Source organism: Oryctolagus cuniculus, chromosome 19 (assembly GCF_964237555.1).
Source record: "Oryctolagus cuniculus chromosome 19, mOryCun1.1, whole genome shotgun sequence".
Taxonomy (NCBI): domain Eukaryota; kingdom Metazoa; phylum Chordata; class Mammalia; order Lagomorpha; family Leporidae; genus Oryctolagus; species Oryctolagus cuniculus.
Window position 1 is genome coordinate 16,852,956 of NC_091450.1, and position 16,272 is coordinate 16,869,227.

General features: G+C 41.2%; 1 protein-coding gene and 1 long non-coding RNA gene across 14 annotated transcripts in view; one reads left to right on the top strand and one right to left on the bottom strand.

The window, feature by feature from the left end:
- LOC138847038 (uncharacterized) overlaps window positions 1–11,573 on the top strand; it is a 54,327-nt gene extending 42,754 nt beyond the window's left edge. Inside the window, exons 3-5 of one of the 2 annotated variants that reach the window (XR_011384656.1) lie at window positions 8,137–8,276; window positions 9,247–9,447; window positions 11,307–11,573. This is a non-coding gene — a long non-coding RNA (uncharacterized lncRNA). Of the gene's footprint in view, window positions 1–8,136; window positions 8,277–9,246; window positions 10,383–11,306 lie in introns of those variants that run through there. The other variant, XR_011384655.1, reaches the window with a different exon arrangement.
- The window catches only part of LOC108176787 (transmembrane protein 180), a 53,517-nt gene that overhangs the window by 32,683 nt on the left and 4,562 nt on the right, over window positions 1–16,272 (bottom strand). For 10 of the 12 annotated variants that reach the window (XM_051847901.2, XM_070064593.1, XM_070064587.1 and 7 more), the window contains 3 exons: window positions 11,780–11,955; window positions 9,298–10,020; window positions 1,078–1,232 (listed from right to left, as the gene is read on the bottom strand). In XM_051847901.2, coding sequence (XP_051703861.1) covers window positions 1,078–1,232; window positions 9,298–10,020; window positions 11,780–11,929 — 1,028 coding nt within the window. In that variant the 5' untranslated portion in view covers window positions 11,930–11,955. Of the gene's footprint in view, window positions 1–1,077; window positions 1,233–9,297; window positions 10,021–11,779; window positions 11,956–12,188; window positions 14,611–16,272 lie in introns of all 12 variants that reach the window. The other 2 variants (XM_070064591.1, XM_070064590.1) reach the window with 2 other exon arrangements.

Here is a 16,272-nt window from a genome sequence, read left to right on the forward strand (position 1 = left end):
AGGAAACTGAACCAGGAAGTGCAAAGTGTTTCATACAGCAGAGGGTATGGTGTAAGTGGAGGACTAACAGGAAGTGGGGATGAAGAGGTTTAAAGAGTCTATGTAACAAAGAACATCACACATCATCATTTGCATATAACTGGAGGGCTGTAAGAAACCACTTAAAATTGTCAAAGGAATGGCAAGTGCCTCTAAAAGGAAGATGGGAGGAGACAGAGGGACTGGAGACCCAAGACACAGGGACTATAGAGGAAGCTGCTTAGCAGGCAAGAGATGATGAGGACCTGGGCAGAGGAGTGGCCACGAAAACAGTCAAGGGTTGGGGTCAGGGCCTATCTGGGAGATGAAACTGCTACCAATTGGTGGTGTGTTGGCTATAGGTGTGGAGAGAAGGCAAAGAATTTCTCACTCCCTAACCTGTGCAACCAGATAGAGGGCAGAGCCATTAAAATGGGCAACAAACTCAAAAGAGCAGATCCCCCATGGGGAAAGACCCTTGGTTTGGACGTGTTGCCAGGGTGGGATCACGGGGGAGGAGAGGTTACAGAAATGGGAGGAAGAATCAAAAGAGAAACAGAAGCTCAGCCTCTTTTACACCTGGCAGCAGCATTGACTAAATATCACATCTGAATAGGTTTAAGAACAACTTGTGCCAGGCATTTGGCCTAGCAGTCAATCCCCATCCCAGGAGTGCCTGGGTTTGAGACCTGATTCACCGCCAATTCCAGCTTCCTGCTAATGCGTTCTGAGAGGCAGCAGTGATGGCTCAAGTAATTGGGTCTCTGTTACACATGAGAGAACTGGATTAAGTTCCCAGCCCTTTTGGGAAGTAAACTAGCAGATGGGAGCTCTCTCTGACTTTCAAATAAAAGAAAAAATTAGCTTCACTACAAAATGAAGGGTATGAATTCCCTAGGACTGCACGTGGTTCACATGCAGACAGTCGGGCAGAGAGGAGCAATGACCTTACCTGGAAAGGAGCATCAGACTCAGTTCAGATGAGAGGCGTTTTACCGGCTGAAAAGGTGAATGGCAAGACCTAGTATAATTTGGAGATGAAAATTGACCTTTACTTACATGATAAAAGTGAGGTAAAGAGCCAAGCAGTAATAGTATTCCTGTCCCAGAAGTAACATGACAATGGAAGCTGTTCCTTCTAGGTAGAAAGAAATGAGGATGATCTTATAGTAACCAAATGTCTTCAGCCAGGAATGACCCATAAGTACCAGGCACTGAAATGGAAATGATTGACAGGTTAGTTAAGAAGGAACAAACACGTGATGTCTATTTACTCGCACTGATGACAAAACAAACATTCTCAGTACTAAACAAATTTGCTCCTGAATTATAGCATCAGTTGAAACACATACCCCATCTTGGTTAGAGATGCCATTTCCCATATGTATCAAACAATTGATACTAATAGTAGAAGATAACAAACACCATTATTTCCTATAAAACCAATGAACAAATCTGACAATCATTTCCTAATTATTTCTTCTTCACACTAATATGAAAGAGATTTTAGTAAAACTGACCATATTATAAGAATTTCATTATTTAGAAAGAATATTGGGGCTGGTGCTGTGGCATAGTAGGCTAGTCCTCTAACTGCAGCATCCCATATGGGCGTCAGTTCATTTCCCGGATGCTTCTCTTCTGATCCAGCACTCTGCTGATGGCCTAGGAGAACAGTAGAGGATGGCCCAAGTGCTTGGGCCCCTGAACCAATGGGGCCCAGAGAGAGAGACCCAGACATGAGATACCCAGAAGACACTTCTGTCTCCTGGCCTCAGATCAGATCAGCTCCAGCTGTTGCAGCCATTTGGGGAGTGAACCAGTGGATGGAAGACCTTTCTCTGTCTGTAACTCTCTCTCTCAAATAAATAAATAAAATCTTTTAAAAATAAATACATAGGGCCGGCGCCGTGGCTCACTAGGCTAATCCTCCGCTTTGCGGCACCGGCACACCAGCAGCGGCGGCCATTGGAGGGTGAACCAACAGCAAAGGAAGACCTTTCTCTCTGTCTCTCTCTCTCACTGTCCACTCTGCCTGTCAAAAAAAATTAAAAAAATAAAAATAAATACATAAATAAAAAAGAAAACAACATTGCTTTTTGGAAGTCAAATTTGAAAGAAATCCAAATTTTAAAACTTGGAGTTGCCGGCGCCGCGGCTCAATAGACTAATCCTCCGCCTTGCGGCGCCAGCACACTGGGTTCTAGTCCCGGTCGGGGCACTGGATTCTGTCCCGGTTGCCCCTCTTCCAGGCCAGCTCTCTGCTGTGGCCCGGGAGTGCAGTGGAGGATGGCCCAGGTCCTTGGGCCCTGCACCCGCATGGGAGACCAGGAGAGGCGCCTGGCTCCTGGCTTCACTGCACTGGCCGCAGCACTCCAGCTGTGGCGGTCATTGGAGGGTGAACCAACGGCAAAGGAAGACCTTTCTCTCTGTCTCTCTCTCTCACTGTCCACTCTGCCTGTCAAAAAATAAAAAAATAAAAATAAAAAATAAAAAACTTGGAGTTAAAGCCCCAAATTTTCCTAGCACACAGTAGATGGAACAAATATTTGTTGAATAAATAAATTGAAATTCCACAAGTCTTCTTCTGTCATTTAAGTCTAAAATGTACTTTTTACTCTAAAATCAAGCTCCAGAGGTAAGCAATAGTTTACAATTCTGTCTACATTTTTGCAAACTATATATCCTAACCTTATATATTTTCATAATTTTAATAGATTCATGTGGAGATATAGATTTTTTAAAAATTTCTTGCTACCAATAGAAAGATTCATTGTTCTAGATGGAAAGTGCTAAACATACACGTGCACATTAACCAAGATTACAAGATACTCTTTGTTTGCAATTTAAAAAGCACATTGTTTAGCTCTGAAAAGTTTTCACTAGCCAAATATATGTACATTACATTTAGAAGGCAATTTTGAATGATGTGAGTAAAATATAAATAGTATTTAATAGAGTCACCCCTACCTCAGCTGACTTTTTGGCTGATTTTTGTACTTTCAAGGAACAAAGCTCATTTTCTGGATACTAAAAACAAGGGTGCAGTGATTGATATGATCCAAGGCATTTCTCAGAGTTCTGCAAGAGAAACTATTTGAAACACCCCAGCAGCAGTGGCACTATGGCTAAAGCTGCTGCCTGTGGTGCCAGCATTCCATAGAAGTGCCAGTTCAAGTCCTGGCTGCTCCACTTCTGATCCAGGTCCCTGCTAATGCACCTGGGAAAGCAGAGGAAGATGGCCCAAGTGCTTGGGTCCCTGACACCCACATGGGAGACCCAGATGGAGTTTTAGGCTCTTGGCTGTGGCTTGGCCAGCCCTGACCATTACAGCCATTTGGGGGAGTGAACCAGCTGATGGGAGTGCTCACTCATGCTTGCTCTCTCTCACTCTATCACTCTGCCTTTCAATGAATCTTAAAACACCTCCGCAATCCAATTTATAAAGCAATACATTATAAAGCAATACACTTCCACATACGGAAAGAAAGTTGAATCCCAGCTTTGCAACTTTTTCCAGCTACATGTTCACAGACAATTAAGTTACTTTCCCTAAGAGGCATTTCCTTGTCCTGCTCCCACCACACTCCACATACAGGGCACTCAATCACTGTTGGTTATGATTGTGTTCACTATTTAGAAAGACAGAAGCCAATGATGAGTAGTTTTATGAAAATCAGAAAAGAAAAAAGAAGACTGCCTTTTCTTTTACTAAAAGAAAGACTTCTACAAACTGAGGGTTTTGCCTTCTCATTCATGTTTACCGAGTAGGAGTCTGAACAATGTGTCCCAACATTGTGATAGCAAACCTATGCCAATGATGCTTAAATCAAAACAGAGCCATGAAGGCAGTGCTGTGCTTGCAGCGGATGGCTAATCCCCATCTGCTGGTTGCTCATAATAATAAGAGCTAACAGACCTACAGCGTCTATTTTGTGCCAGGAAACATTTCAAGTACTTTCTGTGTCTTAATTCATTTAACCCTCATAATAATTCCATTAGGTAGGTGCTATTTTTATTCTGATTTAACAAATGAAAAAAGTGAGACACACAGAGTTAGAGAAATGTACCTAGTGCCACGCAGCTGGTAAGTGGGGAGCCAGACTTCTCCTGGGCAGACTCCAGATGCAAACCCGATTATCACTTGGCCTCTCTGAGAGCAGTGGGATGTGGAAGAGTGGCAGATCTATTAAGAGTTCTTAGAAAGAAAGAACTTGTTCATTCTTTTCTCTTTTATTTAGTCAACTCCCCAAAAAGAATGCCACTGAGAATTTGGCTTCGGAAAATGAAAATAGTGTTTACCCTTCAACGCTATATCCACTGGCTAAAGTGATATAGTCAAACACAGAACAAAACCAACAGATTCCAGCAAGCTGTCATTTTTTAAACCACAATAACTTTTGCAAGTGTTATTTCTCTATAAATTAAGAATAAATTTAAAGTAACTTTGGGTTTCCATTTTACACAAGTTGACTATCCCTTATCCAAATTCTTGGGACCAGAAATGTTTCAGACGGTAGATTTAATTGAATTTTGGAATATTTACCTAGACTTTACAGATTGAACATTCTTCATTTGAAATCTGAATTACACCAAAATTTAGGACCTTTTAAGAATGTGTTAACAGGGGCCAGCACTATGGCATAATAGGTTAAGCATCTGCCTGCAGCACTTGCATCCCATATGGGCACCAGTTCAAGTCCCAGCTGCACCGCTTATGATCCAGCTCCCTGCTGATGGCCTGGGAAAGAAATAGAAGATGTCCCAAGTGCTTGGGCCCCTGCACCCATGTGGGAAACCTAGAAGAAGCTCCTGTCTCCTGGCTTCAGATCAGCTCAGATGTGTTGAGGCCATTTAGGGAGTGAACCAGCAGATGGAAGACCTTTCTCTCTGTCTCTCCCTCTCTCTGTAACTCTACCTCACAAGTAAATAAATAAATCTTAAAAAAAAATCTGTCAAAAAGTTTAGGATTGGCTAGAGCTGCACCAATCTGAAGCTAGTAGCCAGGAGGACTTGAAATGGCACCCATATGGGATACCAGCACCGCAGACGGAGGCTTAGCCTACTGTGCCACAGTGCTGGTCCCTAAGGTAGTTTTATATGTGACGTGAAAATGTCCTTATAATAGGGGCCAGCGTGTGGCACAGTGGGGTTAAGCCATGGCCTGCAAGGCCAACATCCCAAATGAGTGCAGGTTCAAGTCCTAGCTGCTCCACTTCCAATGCAGCTCCCTGCTAATGTGCCTGGGAAAGCAGCCAAAGATGGCCCAAGTGCTTGGGTCCCGCCCCTGAAACCTGTTTAGGAGACCCAGATGAAATTCCTGGCTCCTGGTTTTGGCCTGGGTCAGCCCTGGCTATTGTGGCCATTTGGGGAGTGAACCAGCAGATGGAAGATCTCTTTCCCTCTCACTATCTCTGTCTCTCCCTCTCTGTAACTCTGCTTTTCAAATACATAAATCTTTTTTTAAAATAAAAAAATTTACATAATAATTAAAAACTCAATATTAAAAAGGATATAAAAGATTCATAGGTGACGTCACTGTATTTCAAAAATTATAGGAGTCATTTTGTTGTTAAAACCTCATTAAGTGAAATATAAAGAGAATAAGAAATTAGTAGTAGCTTTGATTTTAAGTGATTTGGTAGGGTATGGGATTTTTCAACAAATAAATATGATTCCATATTAAAAATAAATAAAAAATGAAGTTATGGCACTTGTAAGTATAACAGCCCCTCACTGATCAGAATTCAACTACTTGGTGATCTCTACATGGTTAGAAACTAAAAACAATGAAAAAAAAAAACTATAGTAATCACCAAAACAATGACCAAATCTATATACTTAATAAAAGTCATGTAATTTAATCATAAAAGCCTCTTAGGTCTTAATTAAATGTCTATCTAAATGCTGGAGACTACATTTAACAAAAGAAGGAGGAAACTACAAAACGTTATTAAAGGGGTTGGTGCTGGCCGGCACTGCGGCTCACTAGGCTACTCCTCCACCTGCGGCGCCGGTACTCTGGGTTCTAGTCCTGGTTGGGGCGCCGGATTCTGTGCTGGTTGCTGCTCTTCCAGTCCAGCTCTCTGCTGTGGCCCGGGAGTGCAGTGGAGGATGGCCCAAGTGCTTGGGCCCTGCACCCGCATGGGAGACCAGGAGGAAGCACCTGGCTCCTGGCTTCGGCTCAGCTGCTTCACTTCCAATCTAGCTCTCTGCGATGGCCTAGGAAAGCAGCAGATGTGGCCCAAGTCCTTGGGCCCCTGCACGTGCATGGGAGACCCAGAAGAAGCTCCTGGTTCTTGGCTTTGGATCGGCCTAACTCCAGCCGTCATGGCCTTTTGGGGAGTAAACCAGTGGATGGAAGGCCTCTCTCTCTCTCTCTCTCCCTCTGCCTCTCTGTAACTTTGCCTTTCAAATAAATTAATAATTTTTTTTTTTGACAGGCAGAGTGGACAGTGAGAGAGAGAGAGAGAGACAGAGAGAAAGGTCTTCCTTTTTGCCATTGGTTCACCCTCCAATGGCCGCCGCGGCCAGCGCGCTGCGGCCCGTGCACCGCGCTGATCCAATGGCAGGAGCCAGGTGCTTCTCCTGGTCTCCCATGGGGTGCAGGTCCCAAGCACTTGGGCCATCCTCCACTGCACTCCCTGGCCACAGCAGAGAGCTGGCCTGGAAGAGGGGCAACCGGGACAGAATCCGGTGCCCTGACTGGGACTAGAACCCGGTGTGCCGGCACTGCAAGGCAGAGGATTAGCCTAGTGAGCCGCGGCGCCAACCTAATAAATATTTTTTAAAAGTTATTAGAAGAAATGTTAAAACATCCAACTAGAGGAGAAACATCCCATGTTCCTGGATTAGAAGGCTTAACATCATTAAGACGGCAATAAATACAGATTCAATGCATTCAATGTATCACCTGACTTCTTTGTAGACATTGACAAATTGGCTATAAAATTCATTTGGATTTGCAATGGACACAGAGTAGCCTAAACAGTCTTGAAGTAGAAGGACTCACACCTGCCAATTTCATAAAAAAAAAAAAAAAATTAAAGGACAACTCAACAGAATAGGAAAAAATTTTCACAAATAACACACCTGATTCTAGATCTCCAAAAATATATTAAGATCTATTATAACTCAATAACAAAAAAAGTCTAATTAAAAATTTTGCAAATGAGCTGTATAGACATCCTTCCAAAGAGCATGTACAAATGGCCAATAGCATATCAACATCATTAACCATCAGGGAAATGGAAATCAAAACCACAATGAGATGTCATGCACACAAACTAGGGTGGTTTTAATAAGAAAGACAGATAACATTGCTGGAGAAACTGGAACCTTTGTATACTACTGGTAGAAATATAAAATAGTAGAGCCTCATTGGAAAAACTGTCAGAATCTCAAAATGTGACACAGAGTTACCATAGGACATAGCTATTCCACTTCCACATATATACCCCCCTAAAATGCAAATATGTCTGTGCAAAAACTTACACATTAATGTTCATGGCAGCACTAGTCCTTCATAACCTAAACCTGGAAACAACCCGAGTGCCCATCAGCTGATGAATGCATATGCAAAATGTGATCTATCCATATTCAGCAGAGTACTATCCAGTCGTACAAAGGAATGAAGTACTCATCCATGCCACAACATGGAGGAGCCTTAAAAACATGCTAAGCGAAAGAAGTCAGCCACAAAATATCATATATAATTCCATTTGTATGAAAGTCTAGACTAGGCAAATCCATAGAAGTAGAAAGTACATTATGAACATGAACAAGTACATGATTTAAAGTGAGAAGACAATATAGAGCCTAGAATCTGAGAGTAAACAAAAAACACAGAAACTCCTAGACCTTCCCATCTGGGTCACTGAACCTAGGAGCAAACAACTTGACAAGCATTGGATTCTGGGGGGACAGCATCATGAACACACAGCACCTGAAAACATACTGATGAACAGAAAATGAACTCGTATTTGGTATCTGCCAAATAAATGATGTCAACACAGACATTTCAGAGACAGAACGCGAAAGAGCACAGTTCTAAAAAACAGGTGACGCCTGCACATCTCCCTTTTCTTTCCTGTAAGGAAAAGAAGTTCTTCCTTCCAGGTGATTATGAGGATCACGTGAGGCGATGTGTACTCTGCACTTGGCATAGGCCGTGACACTTGGTAAGCACTCCCTGTCTGCGAATTGTCAGTACTATGACATCTACTGGAAGCAGAAGACCTGGACTTAATAGCAAAAAGGCAAGTTCTATCCTACCTAACTTTGCTCAAGAAACTGTGTCAACACTTAAAACATTTTAGAACTATTTATATTCCAAATGCTTTATATATTTTTTGAAAGTCAGTAAACAGTAAAAACAAATATGTCAAGAATACCTTATTCCCTTAAGAGTATAGACAACAGGATTTTTCTTATTATTTCATTGTGAAAATAGAAAAAAAAAACCGATATGATAGGCTAGGTTAACTCCTATGTTATATTTAGGTTAAGGGGATTAAAATGAGGGTACTTCAGAAAGTTCACGGAAAATGGAAAATGATAAATTTGTTTCAGTCCAAAAATGTTTTGGAATTCATGCACATGAGAGGTCTTGGACAAGTTCATGGAAAGGCACATTGTGAAAAAACTGCATGGATTTCAAAAAAGAAACGTACCTTTTAATTCCATTTTCCATGGACTTTTGAAGTACCCTCATCTTCAGTCTTCCAAATGTTATAATAAACATCAGACCAGAATATTTTTTGAAGGAGGACATGCCTTCTACAATAATGGTCATGACCATGGAATTTTAATACCACTCTGGAATTCCAGGACTTGGGCTTTTGGCCAAGAGTTTTGGAACCTGACTCTAAGAATTCTTGACCAAATAACTTCTTCTAAGTTAACGGTCACAGAAATCTTAAATATCCTAATAAAGCAAAAAGTACATGCTTATAGGAACTGTTTATTTTCTTCCAAAGCTCTGCTGAGGTTTGGAAGAGAAAGCTCAGAGGAATAAAATTCTAAAGATTTTTGTTTAAAATACCACGTTGCTAGGTTCTCATTGGACTCCCTTTACTTTTTTCCTTTCGTCTCTCTCTTTCCCACTATGTTTCTGTTGAACCTTGCATAATGTCTGGGGCTGTGAATCTTTTGGGTCTCTTAATAAATGGCTGCAATTTGCTCAAACTTCTGAAATAATCAGGTGTTCTAATTTCTTCCACCTGTTAGGAATCAAATCTTTGATCCCCATTGGAGAATACACAAGGAGTAATCACATACCTGTGGGCAAATAAAGCCTGCCCCATACATGATGCTCCTTCCGGAGGAAGAAAGAATATCCCTGGGAATGAGATTATCCATAAAGATCATCATGAAGTTGTGCAGGAAGGTTAAATGAAAGATTTGGAGGAAATTCACGATCAGAAAAAGGTAAAAGTTCTTCTGGGACAAGATCTGTCTCAGTACGATGACCGAGGTCCTAGAATGATCCTCTTCACTTCCCAAAAGGACATTTTCCTCCAGGCTTCTATTCCATTCGAACTGTTTCATGTGGTTCTTGCCAGCGTGAACACTGGCAGCAGCAAGAAAGGCAATGATAACAGCAACAGCCTGAAAATTGGACAAACTTTCTATGTTATTAGAGATGAGGCCACAGAAAAGGATACTGGTAGATCCTATTAGTGATACCATGTGGCTAATTTTAATAAGACGAAGCCTACTTTCATGTCTAGGGAAAGTCTCTACAAACCGTCTATGCTGGACTTGCTGAATACGTGAAAGTGTGCTCTCAAAGGCACATAATGATACCATCAGATGAATTCCACTAAGCCAGTCACCTTCTTGATAGTCTTTCCAAGGGAACCAAGGAAGCAGGAAGGCCATTGCATACAAAGGGCCACCAAACAAGGCGGAAAGATGATGGCTTGCACCACAATCAGCCTTAAAGTTGTCGCAAAAATACACAATGAGGTCATTAAGAATATTCCAGATCATCAAAATTATCTAGGGAGAAAAAATACGTAAGATTATTTTACTGTAGTAGTATAAGCTATTACATTCAGTGTAAGATGAAAATGACCCCTGAAATTTTTTTTCACTGATGTGAAATTATCAAAGCTGGTCAATAAAAAAGCTCTAGTTCCAGAACAAATATTAATAACAAATATTAATAACAGCCAATATGAGGGTTTTTCAAAATGTTTGTGGAAAAACAGAATTGTTCACTTTGCTGAAAAAAAAACAAACATAGAATTCTATGTATAGGTTCTTCATAATAGGAGTTTTCCATGAGCCTTTTGAAGACCTCTCTCATATCATGGATTTCAAATATTTTTGCACCAAAATAAACTTATTTTTAAATTCCATTTCCCACAAACTTTGTGAAGTTCCATTGTACACATGTGCTTTGTGTTCAGACATCACGTAAGTATTTACATGTATTATTTTTGCTAAATCCTTAAAAACAACTCTGTGAGGTAGGTGTTTAGCCTAGGAAACAATTCCTGGGTTAGGACACCACTTATCAGAGTTCCTGGACTTGATACCTGGCTACAGCTTCTGACTTCAGCTTCCTGTTAATAAAAGACTCTAGGAGGCAATGGTGATGTCTCAAATATTTGGGTTCCTGCACCCATGTAGGAGACCTAGATTAAGTTCCCATCCTCAGCTCAGACCCAGCCTAGTCCTGGCTGTTGCAGACATTTGGGAAGTAAATTAGCCAGTGTAAGCTCTGTTTTTCAAATTAACAAATTTTTAAAAATTTAAATGATAATATTGTTCCACATAAGTTAATTTTCTAGGTAACCAAAGTTTACCCTTTACCCTCTAAAGTTTTTATGTGTTAAGTGATAATTGTGTCAACAAGTCTCTCTTTGGACCTCACACAGAATTGTTAGGTAGGAAGTTAGGTATGAGCTTATGTGTGTATGACAAAGGCCTAAAGAGAAGACATCTATGTCTAGCATATGCATCTACATCTCAAAGTCATCCCAATAATGTTTCCAGGGCAGCCTGGCATTCACATCCTGCCCTGCCCCCTTCTACCTGATAACCTGCCAGGTGGGGGTCCCCGCCCTTCTGCCTGACAAATCTTCCACAATCTCCCAGATGCAGCCCAGTATCTGCATTTCAAACACCCTGCTCCGGATCCCCATTCTCTAGGGGGTCCTGCTCACCCTTCCTCTGAACCCAGGATGGCGCCAGCTAGGCTTCCTCCTGTCTGATACCTTCAAGGGAAAACTCAGATAGGAGCTTCTTAATATTTACAGCCATAAAATCCTTTGTTTCAGGAGGAAATGTATGAAGACAGAGACGCATCTCCTTAAAAACCCCTTGCCTCAACCAGACTGTGTGCTCAGCCCTCTCTGCTGAGCCGCCCACCTGGTCTGGCCAGGTGTAATCTCTCCACTCAACCATGTAACCTCACTCCTCCTTCCTGTCCCCTCCCCCACCCCAGTCTGAGCAACTGCACTCTATCTCAGGTCCTGTCTGGAGAGGTGCCCATCCGTTCTTGTGGATGTCCCTACCCTAATAAACTTTGCTACTTTTTACTTTCCATACTCTGTCTCACGCCTGAATTCTTTCTTGTATGAAGACAAGAACCCTGCATTTCTCCAGTAACAGAATCTTGGACATGGGTCGTTTGTCTTGGGAACTCTCACAGCCGGATGAAGAATCAGCTCTGGCAAATCACAATAATGTATGGCTATAAGGAAGGAGAAGTTCTGTCTTGTCTGAAAGGAAAATAAAGATTCCATCTCACCTGGGCTTGACAAAAGGCCACTTCTGAAATCTTGTACAGATGTAAAAAAAGTTTCACATAGTAGAAATTGAAGACAGAATTTAGTAGGTCAGTCCCTAAAGTGATCGTAGAGTATGCCCAAGCAACAGATTTCATATTTAAAAATATCATTTTTCATGCAGAGGAAATCTTCTTCCCTTTGTGAAAAAAAATTAAAATTCAGAATTTGCATACAGTAATTGATGGATGGCAAAATTCCACTGGATACTAGTTTAGTTAAATAAGAATCCAAAGCTACTAGCTCTGAATGTATCACCAGGCTTAACACTATTTACTCATTTGTTCACTCAACACTTTTTAAGATGTTGCCAAGAACTCTAATTTGCAGGAGAATGTGACTCTTATCTTTTTGGTATTGCTTGTAACTTACAAAGTGGGATGTATCCACAAGTTTGGGCATGCTTAACTAGCAGTTGGGAGATATGTTTACACATCATTGTCCTTCTTGAAGGAGGCTGCAACAGAAAAAGAACAAAAGAACAATGAATTGACAATTTTTGCTAAAGTCAGACCGGAAGTAAGGCCCTCCTCGAAGCAAGAAACTGTCCAACAGGACAGACCTGCATCTGAAGACTTCTTCTTGACCTCCTGATAAGACTATTTAGCTGTGACTCAAAAGACATATGCAATGGTATTGGTACAGAAACAGATGGATAGACCAATGGAACAGAATAGAAACACCAGAAATCAACCCAAACATCTACAGCCAACTTATATTTGATCAAAGATCTAAAGCCAATTCCTGGAGCAAGGACAGTCTATTCAGTAAATGGTGCTGGGAAAACTGGATTTCCATGTGCAGAAGCATGAAGCAAGACCCATACCTTACACCTTACACAAAAATCCACTCAACATGGAGTAAAGACCTAAAATCTACGACCCAACACCATCAAATTATTAGAGAGCATTGGAGAAACCCTGCAAGATATTGGCACCGGCAAAGACTTCTTGGAAAAGACCCCGGTGGCACAGGCAGTCAAAGCCAAATTAACTATTAGGACTGCATCAAATTGAGAAGTTTCTGTACTGCAAAAGAAACAGTCAGGAAAGTAAAGAGGCAACCAAAAGAATGGGAAAAATATTTGCAAACTATGCAACAGAGAAAGGATTAATAGCCAGAATCTACAAAGAGATCAAGAAACTCCACAACAACAAAACAAACAACCCACTTAAGAGTTGGGCCAAGGACCTCAATAGACATTTTTCAAAAGAGGAAATCCAAATGGCCAACAGACACATGAAAAAATGTTCAAGATCACAAGCAATCAGGGAAATGCAAATCAAAACCACAATGAGGTTTCACCTCACCCCGGTTAGAATGGCTCACATACAGAAATCTACCAATAACAGATGCTGGCGAGGATGTGGGGGAAAAGGGACACTAACCCACTGGTGGTGGGAATGCAAACTGGTTAAGCCACTATGGAAGACAGTTTGGAGATACTGCAGAAATCTGAATATAACCCTACCATACAACCCAGCCATCCCACTCCTTGGAATTTACCCAAAGGAAATTAAATTGGCAAATAAAAGCGCCATCTGCACCTTAATGTTTATTGCAGCTCAATTCACAATAGCTAAGACCTGGAATCAACCTAAATGCCCATCAACAGTAGACTGGATAAAGAAATTATGGGATATGTACTCTATAGAATACTATACAGCAGTCAAAAAAAATGAAATCCAGTCATTTGCAACAAAATGGAGGAATCTGGAAAAAAACATGCTGAGAAAAATAAGCCATAGGCCGGTGCCGCGGCTCACTAGGCTAATCCTCCGCCTTGCGGCGCCGGCACACCGGGTTCTAGTCCCAGTCGGGGCGCCGGATTCTGTCCCGGTTGCCCCTCTTCCAGGCCAGCTCTCTGCTGTGGCCAGGGAGTGCAGTGGAGGATGGCCCAAGTGCTTGGGCCCTGCACCCCATGGGAGACCAGGAGAAGCACCTGGCTCCTGGCTTCGGATCAGCACAGTGCACCGGCCGCAGCACACCAGCCGTGGCGGCCATTGGAGGGTGAACCAATGGCTAAAGGAAGACCTTTGTCTCTATCTCTCTCTCTCTCACTGTCCACTCTGCCTGTCAAAAAAAAAAAAAAAAGAAAAGAAAAGAAAAGAAAAATAAGCCAGTCCCAAAGGGACAAATATCATATGTTCTCCCTGATCAGTGACAACTAACCGAGCACCAAAAAGGAAACCTGTTGAAGTGAAATGGACACTATAAGAAATGGTGACTTGATCAGCCCTTGCCCTGACTGTTGATGAATAACAATATTTTATCCCTTTTAGTATTTTTTTTTGTTCTACTTAATACTATTGGTTGAACTCTGTAATTAATACACAATTATTATTAAGTGTTGAAACTTAAATGAAAAGTGATCACTGTTAAATATAAGAGTGGGAACAAGAGAGGGAAGAGATGTACAATTTGGGACACGCTCAAGCTGACTTGCCCCAAATAGTAGAGTTAGAAACATGCCAGGGGATTCCAATACAATCCCATCAAGGTGGCATGTACCAATGCCATCTCACTAGTCCAAGTGATCAATTTCTGTTCACAGTTGATCATAATGATAGGACTAAGAGTCAAAAGGATCACATAAACAAGACTAGTGTCTGCAAATACTAACTGATAGAATAAAAAAGGGAGAGAATGATCCAACATAGGAAGCGGGATACACAGCAGACTCATAGAATGGCAGATGTCCTAAACAGCACTCTGGCCTCAGAATCAGCCCTTAAGGCATTCGGATCTGGCTGAGAAGTCCATGAGAGTATTTCAGGCATGGAAAGCCAAGACACTGTGGCAAAAAAAAAAAAAAAAAAAAAAAAAAAAAAAAAAAAAAAAAACAAAACCTGAATGAAAGATCTCTGCAAGTGAGATCCCAGTGGAAAGAACAGTTCATCAAAGAAGGAGGTACCTTTCTCTGAAGGGAGAAGAGAACTTCCACTTCGACTATGGCCTTGTCTAAATAAGATTGGAGTTGGCGAATTCAAGAGGTTTCCATAGCCTTGGCAGCTCAAGACAAGAGCCTCAGGTGATTACTGACATCATAAATAAGAGTGCCAATTGTTAAATCAACAACAGGAGTCACTGTGCACTTACTCTCCATGTAGGATCTCTGTCCTTAATGTGTTGTACAATGTGAATTAATGCTATAACTAGTACTCAAACAGTACTTTACACTTTGTGTTTCTGTGTGGGTGCAAACTGTTGAAATCTTTACTTAATATACACTAAATTAATCTTCTGTATATAAAGATAATTGAAAATGAATCTTGATGTGAATGGGATAGAGAAGGAGTGGGAGATGGGATGGTTGTGGGTGGGAGGGAGGTTATGGGAGGAAGAAGCCGCTATAATCCAAAAGTCGTACTTTGGAAATTTATATTTATTAAATAAAAGTTTAAAAAAAGAAAAAATACATATGCAAGATGGATACAGAAATAACATATTCTGATCCTCACTCCATTAGATACCCCTCTTTTAAAAAAATATGGAGTTCTATGTATGTTTTTAGTAGATAGCCCACCATCTTACTCTTTGACTTACATGAGGATACTTCAAAAAGTTCATGAAAAATAGAATTAAAAGTTTTTCTTGGTGTAAAAAATTTTGAATCCATGCATATGGAAGGAGTCTTTAAAAAGTTTGTGGAAATGAATCATATGAAAAAACTATAGATTTCAAATATGTTTTGCACTAAGATAAAGTTATCTTTTAGTTCCATTTTCCACAAACTTTTTGAAGCCCCTTTGTAGAACTGAAAAGCAGGAAGTAGGCCTATGTTCATCTTCCTTTTAATCCTGATGATAGTTTTAAGAGACTACCATGGGGTCCAGTGCCGTGGCATCCTGTGGTGCCAGCATCCCATAACGACACTGCTTTGAGTCCCAACTGCTCCACTTCCAATCCAGCTCCTTGCTGATGGGCTGGGAAAGCAGTAGAAGATGGCTCATATGCTTGGGCCCCTGCACCCACATGGAAGAAGCTCCTGGCTCCTGGCTGTGGATCCACTCAGCTCTGGCTGCTGCGACCACTTGGGGAGTGAACTAGTAAATGGAAAACCCCTCTCTTTGTCTGTAACTCTGTGTCTCAGTAAATAACTTGAATATAAATGACCTGAATATTTGCCCAGGTCTCCACAGTCTCACTGAATCAGAAAAGAGACATATTCAGATAACTTGTGGCATGTTATTTACTGGAATAATCCTTGAGCCTCTGCTTTAACTTTGGAGACCCAGGAACAGAATTAAGTAGGAACTTGAGTCTGTATTGCCCAATTTCTTAGGAAAACAGAAGGCTAATTAGAAAGAAGTAGGCATTTGACACAAATGATTAAATTATTTAAGGCTCTAAGCTTCACTTTGCCCTGGGTAAACCCAAGGATGATTCTAATTTCATGGATGATGGGGCCCTAGAATTATCAAAGGGGGTTATTAAATCCATATGCATGCCAAAC